The 7,114-nt window shown below is 42.9% G+C and overlaps 1 protein-coding gene across 1 annotated transcript; it reads right to left on the bottom strand.

Annotated features, from left to right (window-relative positions):
- Positions 1-3,212: 3,212 nt before the first annotated feature.
- On the bottom strand, positions 3,213-6,573 carry LOC121815480. Its single transcript, XM_042226756.1, has 2 exons — positions 5,701-6,573; positions 3,213-4,611 (listed from the first exon to the last, which is right to left on the bottom strand). The coding sequence occupies exons 1-2, from the start codon at positions 6,571-6,573 to the stop codon at positions 4,456-4,458; spliced, it is 1,029 nt and encodes a 342-aa protein (XP_042082690.1). The 3' UTR covers positions 3,213-4,455.
- Between the last annotated feature and the right edge of the window lie 541 nt (positions 6,574-7,114).

The raw sequence follows: 7,114 nt of genomic DNA, 5'->3' as shown, positions 1-7,114 counted from the left end.
AATCAGGACACTCAAAAAATGTTCAACCCAAAGGAAACCACTGGTGATGTGGTTTCCTTTTGGCTGGACACTCTGATAGGTCTCATGTTCATACCCCAAGGTCACAGGGCAGGTACACATTCCATTGAGTACTTAAAAAAGTACATTATTACAGCCATCATCCACTCAACAGAGGTTTTACTTGTTACACAAAGGTTCACTCATCTCATTTTAAAGACTATTGCACATTAATTCTTCCTTAGTCGGCCAGATTTTGCATGCATGTTTCTAATTAACTCAGGTGACTTGTTATCATTACATTGCCTTTCTCTTTCTAAAGTGTAGAAAATGCCCTGAAGATAATCATGAGGAAAAATAGGCTTATGCAAGGTTTCTTATCTCAGTCTTTATGCAGATTAACCAAAAGCTTTTTGAGGGTTTGCGGTAAATGGACTGTGGTTAGGGTGAGAGCACTTGCGAGTCCCACGGCCAATCTCTGGCCGCTCCTTCACCTCCCTCTCATCTTCATGCAACTTCTCTCCCCCTCTTCATTCTCTACAGACCCAGGAACAACCTACAAGGCTGACCGCTTCACTTAGATCCGAGTCCTTTGAGGACCAAGTGCCATTTAAGGCTCAAATGGACGTATGTAACAATCTCTCTAACTTAGTTCTTCCTTTATCTCCTTCCTTCCCAATTTCTCTTCATTAATCTAGTCTCTCACTTCCTCTATACCCACCTTTTCCTCCTTCACCTCTTTCACTCCCTTTCACTCTCCCTGTGGACCGTTTCAGGCCTGTTTAGGTATGCATCATCAAGTGCACATTTAGAGGTGTCAGAGAATTGATTGTTCCTCCTTCGCCTTCATCTCCTTGGCTTGTACTCACATCTCCCTCTCCCCTGCAAAAGTCAGACTCCCCCAATTTTTTTTTTTTCATTTATCGCTCTCGTTTCCCAGAATCCCCTGGGGCGTGACAGTCACTGCTGACATCTGTGACACCTTCCACAATCTTATTTCCCAGAGAAATGAGCTGATGTGTGTCTATGTACTCAACTGTGTATTATTGCGAGCTTGTGTTTATGTGCGTGTTGCAGAGTTTATATTAAGTGATCTGTATGTTTGTGTGCATGCCTGAGAGCCACTTCATTTAAATGCACATGCATGGCTGGACATCCTTGTTTTGTTTGCATAGTGATGTATTGCCCAATGTGTGTACATGCGTGTGCATTCTTTGCGGGTTTACATTAAACAGATGTACTTGTGCTTGTGCAGTATGTGAGTGTGTTGCTTAAGGATATATGCTGCATCTGATGGATTAGTAATGTTTGAGCGGCATTTCCTTTTGTCTTTTCATACTTTCTTCTAGGTTTGAAAAGACTAAACTGAAAACACGGTGCTTTTGCGGAGAAGAGCTGGATCTGCGTCTTCTGCTGTTCAAACAGGTTAAAACAGAGGGTTGGCTTGACAGTAGCAGTATATCACTAGAGCGTAAGATCCAGTCCTTCAAGTGACTGTGCACTCACTTCCAAAATGCAGATGTCCATTTTTATTTCATCACGTTCTCGCACAGTGCATATACTTGTAATTCTCAATTTACTGCGTGGAATAAATTTCCATTATCTCCCAACCTCAGCCTCTTCCTCATTTAATTGCTTTGTGTTGGAGATGAAGGCACAATTAGTTTTAGGAGAGAAAAAAGGAGAAAAGAAATACAAATTGGACATTTTAGAAAATAAATGTCTACAACGTACAGTACCTGCTATTTTGTGATTTTGAAATCTTGCTTATTTATGACAATAATTCTGCTGATTATCCCAAAGTGTAATTTAAAAATCATTATAAAAACATTGTTCTCATTAAAGAGAAGAGATGTGGTGACGGAGCTGCAAGAACTAAGTTAGAGCAAGAGATATAAATCGTTTAATCACATTTATTCAGTGTAAGCCCACCTTCAGTGCCTGTAATAATCCATCTTTGAATAAACTATGAGAGATCGAACCATGAAGCAGATCTTTAGACAATGATGGATGTTTTTAATAGACACGTTTCTTTCTGTCTGTCTGTCTGTCCGCAGCACATCTTTTATCTGCCAGTCGTACGAGGTGGCCCATTCTCTTCTGTCGGAGCTGTGGTTGACTCACAGGCTTATCTTCTTTTCAACTTAGTCTAAGCTGTAGAATTTAAAATCAACTATACTTTGTCTTTTAGTACTGTGCTTCATTGCTGCTGTGCTTATAATATAATTTTTTATCTATGTAAAAGGTGTGACATTCATTTTAGGGCAAATATAGCAGAAGTTCCTGTGATTTTTTTGTCTACATCTAGTCCTATTTGAAAAGTTGTTTCAAAATAAAAGTTGTCAAAGAATAAAAGTTGTTGTGGACACCAATTTGAAGTTTATTTAATTGCATTTATTTTAGTGGATAAGCAAATGCACTAAAATAAATAAAATAACAATTTAATTATAATTTAATTCTTTCACTGCAATAATCTGATGTATATTTCTCAATTTTTAAGAAAGAGCTGACTGAACGTCGAATGACCCTGGAGATGACGTTAGCGTTTCTACCATGTTTGCTGGCTTAGCAAGAACCCTATAGCACTGCAGCACTTCAAAATAAGACAACCTTGTTGTGGACAGTAGCAAGATTGAACTCAGATTCAGTTTTTGCTTTTTTTAAAACTTAATGTTCTTTTTTATATCCCACAGTACGTTGTTATTTTGGAATTTTTCAAACCGGACTAACTGTCGCAGAAAGCCTTGTCTTTTACCTTGAAAAGTACTTTTTTGGCTACAGGCTTATATAAATCTTTAATAGTACTTGGGGATGTCAATGGAAGCTGTGAGCCTGAATTTAAAAAATGCAAAAATACAGTTTGCTGTTTGAAAGTAATACTTTTAAAGAACAGAGACAGAGAGGAGAAAGAGAGACGATAGGCACAAAAGCATCGACTTGACTCCAGACTGGTGGCAATTTTGCTGAAACAAGTACTGACTGTGTCCAAGTAAATGACTCTGTGAAAGCAGGTAAATGGAAAATACTATAAATGGAGAATTATATGTTGCTGTAAAAAACAGCTTTTTGTATCTTCCTACTGAAGGCTCCCTAACTTTCTACATTTTAAAAATTAATGCAGACACAATGTCTTTTCAGCTCTTTGGGGAAGACAACAATTCTTAACTACAATGCCTAATCATGTGAACATTTTACAGCGCTACATTTTCCCACTCCTACTTACTGCACACCCGACAATCTATACTTGCTTTTGTCGAAACTGTGATCAAACGTCGTGTGGTGTATGGTAAGGCTGCTGATGCACCGAGCTGAACTCCCAATAACAGCACCAGTCTCTGACACTTGTGGCTTTGATTCGAGTTAAGCTGGAACCTTACACAATTTGCAGCAAAAACTGTCTCAGTATATTTATTTAAAAATGGTTCAAGTGCACAAGAGAAAAAAACTGCTGGTAGAAAAAAAAAACAGCACCATGATCGAAATGATTTTAGTCCATCATCCACATAATGGATAGTGGCGTTCAATGAACTCTCTTACATCATTGCCGTGTTCTTTTTCTCCCTCCATCGCTGTTCGTTTCAGTCCATAAATGGCCACTGATGGGGAGGGGCAGTTCCCGAACACGTGGACTCTCATCCTGAATTCCTGTACTTCTCCATCCAGATCATGGTTTTTGAACCACAAGAAGCGAAGGTAGTTGCGGTGGTCTTCTCTGACAACAAAATTGTAAAACATTTGCTCCACGTCGGCCATGACTGCGTATGGGTTGGACCTGAAACGCATCAGAACTCCCACAAGAGTATTATTGAGATCTGGCCCTTTTAGTAGCACATCATTGAGAGAAACATTGTTGTATTGCGCACTTGAATCAAAAACCACCCTAATTTTTCCTGGCTTCTGAGGGTGATAAATGCCAAAACTAGGGAGATACCAGCATTCTTGTTCTGGAGCTAAAGCTGGAGCTGGTTCAGCGTGGCCCTTACTGAAAGTTTTGTCTAAAAACTCAATGTAATGTTCTTTCATTTCAGGTTTTGCGGAGCGTCATTAAGCGACTAAGGGCTTGGTCCCTATTGTTGGGTAAACGCTGTCTGGGGGAGCGGAATGGGAGTGGAGCTACCCAATTGTTCGCCTCATCTTTAGTAAAGTCTCTGTGCATAATTTCCAGGAATAATGCATCTTCTACTGAAAGAGCCGTTTTGTCATCATCTGCTGTTTGCTGGAAAATGTGTCTGCCTACTTCTGCTTGTGTCTTCTTGAATTTAGGACAGCTTTCTGTGTATTTGTCTTTTATATAGATTTTGCTTGCACAGGGGCTAAGGGAGGTAGGGCGCCCGTTATTCAGAATGTCTGTCTTGAAAGAGTTTACTGTGGGTTTGTGGGCACCTGAGAGGCAGACATCGCCTACAACCACCCATCCCAGATCGAGGCGTTGGGCATAAGGTGCACTGTTTGGACCATTTACCTGACTGCGAACCTTGTGAGCTTGGATGATGTCCCTGCCCAAGAGGAGGAGAATGTCCGCGGCTGGGTCCAGAGGAGGGATCTGTGAAGTGAGTGCATGTAGATGAGGGTGAGCCGACACAGCCTCCTTGGTGGGTATCTCATCTCTATTATCTGGAATGTGATCACATTCTGTCAGTGTGGGCAGCACCATGGACACTTCCCCATTTACATCCTGAGTAACGAAATTAGTTGCTCTTCGTCCTCCAGCCTCTGACAAACCTGCACATGTTTTCATGGTGTATGGGAGCATAGTGCCTTTCACATTAAACATGTTGAAGAAAGCAGACCTGGCTAAGGATGAGTTGCTTTGATCATCCAACATGGCGTACATCCTCTTTTTCTCTTTAGGATTTGTGCGGGGATACACGTCGACTAAACAAATCTTAGAGCAGGATTTACCTTTTAGACGTGGGCCACACACCTCTGTGCAAGCAGTTGTGGTTACAGGGCTTGAAGGATCAGACTCCCCGCCGTGGCTTTGAGGCAGGAGGTTAGAGTCCTTGGTTGCCCACAGAGGTGGTCCAGCATGCATGGCAGACACGTGAGCGTCACTGTTACATTCCGAGCATTGGATAATGGCTTTGCAATCGTTAGCTCGGTGACCTGTGGAAGAACAACACTTATAACAAATAGCATGTTCTTTGAGGATGCTTTTCCTTTCATCTATTTTTTTTTTACCTAAAACCCCTGCATTTGGCAAGTGAATGGGGCTTGTGGTGAATAGGACATTGTCTGTCTGGGTTGAGAACTGACGTTCGAGCTGTGACATTTGTTTGACTAATATCTGTTCTGTTCACTGCAACCGCACCTCTGTATTTAGTTGGTTTCAACAATGGCTTATCAGGTTTTGGAGCTACTATGTTTGAACTTTGTAACATAAAGCTAGGATCTGTTTTCATTTCTGCATAATCATTTATAAACTGAACAAAATATGAGAAAGGTGGGTAAACTGCACCGTCGTCCTTTTTTGTATTTTGTCCCCTGTTTCACCCAGGACTCCTGGAGTCCGTAGGGGAGCTTTTCCACTATCGGGTTTATCCCCCTTGGGGTGTCCAGAAAGCTAAGGCCGGGTAGATAATTTTCACTTTGTGCATACTCTAACTCCAACAGGAGATCTGCAAGATCCTGCAATAAGTTAGTGTCCTTATTAGATATTTTTGGAAAAGACTCTAAGCGTTGGAAAAGTGATGCTTCGACTACCTCTGGAGAACCAAAACTTTTGTCCAGACGTTGCCACAAACGTTGAAGACCTGCGTGTGGGTTGTTCACATGGACCGCCCTGATCCTCAGCGCATGTTGTAGTGACTCCCCGCTGAGCCACTTGTTGAGAAGGTCAAGCTCTTCGCTGAACTTGAGGTTGAGGCCTTCTATGGCGTTGCGGAAAATGGACTTCCAGGACAAGTAAGACTCAGGACGGTTGTCGAAAACCTTGAATCCCGCTGTCAGCAGATCACGGCGTGCTAGATAGGCTGTGAAATCTGAGAGTTCAGTCTTTGGAGGCAATGAAGGTTTAGGCTGGATTGAAATGTCAGTTTTTCTGTTTATAGGAGGGGACTTTGGTTGCTCCTGATCTACAAAATCAGTGAGATGTTCACCTGGAGAGGAGGCAACTGGTGGTTGACTCTGTCGTAGATGCTGAGCGTTGTTATTACCAACCAGTTGTCCTGTATCAGGCTTTCCGTCTTCATTAACTACCAAGCTGCGATTAGCGAAGTGAGCGTTCACATAATCTTGAGCATGTCTGATGGAAGGAGATGTCTTAGAGGAGACTCCTTGTTCTGTGAGGTCAACGGCGTCATGCTCCTCATCGGCTGCCGCTTCCAGGACATGAGCTGCGGCGAGCGCTGCTTCAGCCTCACCCTCCTTCTTTAGAGCGTTTAGTGTTGCCTCAATGTGTGCCTTCTCAACCTCCATGTCGATCTGGCGTTTCGCGTACTGTGGTCTGGTGCGGGCGGCTTCTGCTCTGGCTCGGGCTGCAGCTTGACTGGTGGATGAACGACGTGAAGAGCGTGAAGAGCGTGAAGAGCGTGAAGAGCGTGAAGAGCGTGAGTGGCACTCTGACCGGACCACCATCTGGGAGAGACGCTTCAGGCTGAGACATCTTGGGTGCTTGATAGATAGATAATCTTCTTACTCTGCTGCCCTCAGGTGAATGTATGGCTATTCACCCTATGCAGCGAGCTTAACATAAGAGGGGATGGTTCCAGGAACGACAGGACACATCGCTTTGTCTTTGTGTCTTTAACTGAAGACCCTTTTTTCCTCTTTTAATTTGTAAGACTGTGAACATACAGTAAAATAATACGTAAGCATCAGTATCAACATATTTTATAAACAAAACAGAAGTTAGCAACATAGCTTTCCTTATGCTTTACATTCATCATTAACATCTTTCCTTATACGATCGTGGCTCAAGAGTTGGGAGTTCGCCTTGTAATCGGAAGGTTGCCGGTTCGAGCCCCGGCTTGGACAGTCTTGGTCGTTGTGTCCTTGGGCAAGACACTTCACCCGTTGCCTACTGGTGGTGGTCAGAGGGCCCGGTGGTGCCAGTGTCCGGCAGCCTCGCCTCTGTCAGTGCGCCCCAGGGTGGCTGTGGCTACAATGTAGCTTGCCA

This window comes from Haplochromis burtoni, unplaced genomic scaffold, assembly GCF_018398535.1.
Source record: "Haplochromis burtoni strain Fernald_Lab_line unplaced genomic scaffold, NCSU_Asbu1 Contig_226, whole genome shotgun sequence".
Taxonomy (NCBI): Eukaryota; Metazoa; Chordata; class Actinopteri; order Cichliformes; family Cichlidae; genus Haplochromis; species Haplochromis burtoni.
This window is presented reverse-complemented; position numbering and strand designations above follow the sequence as displayed.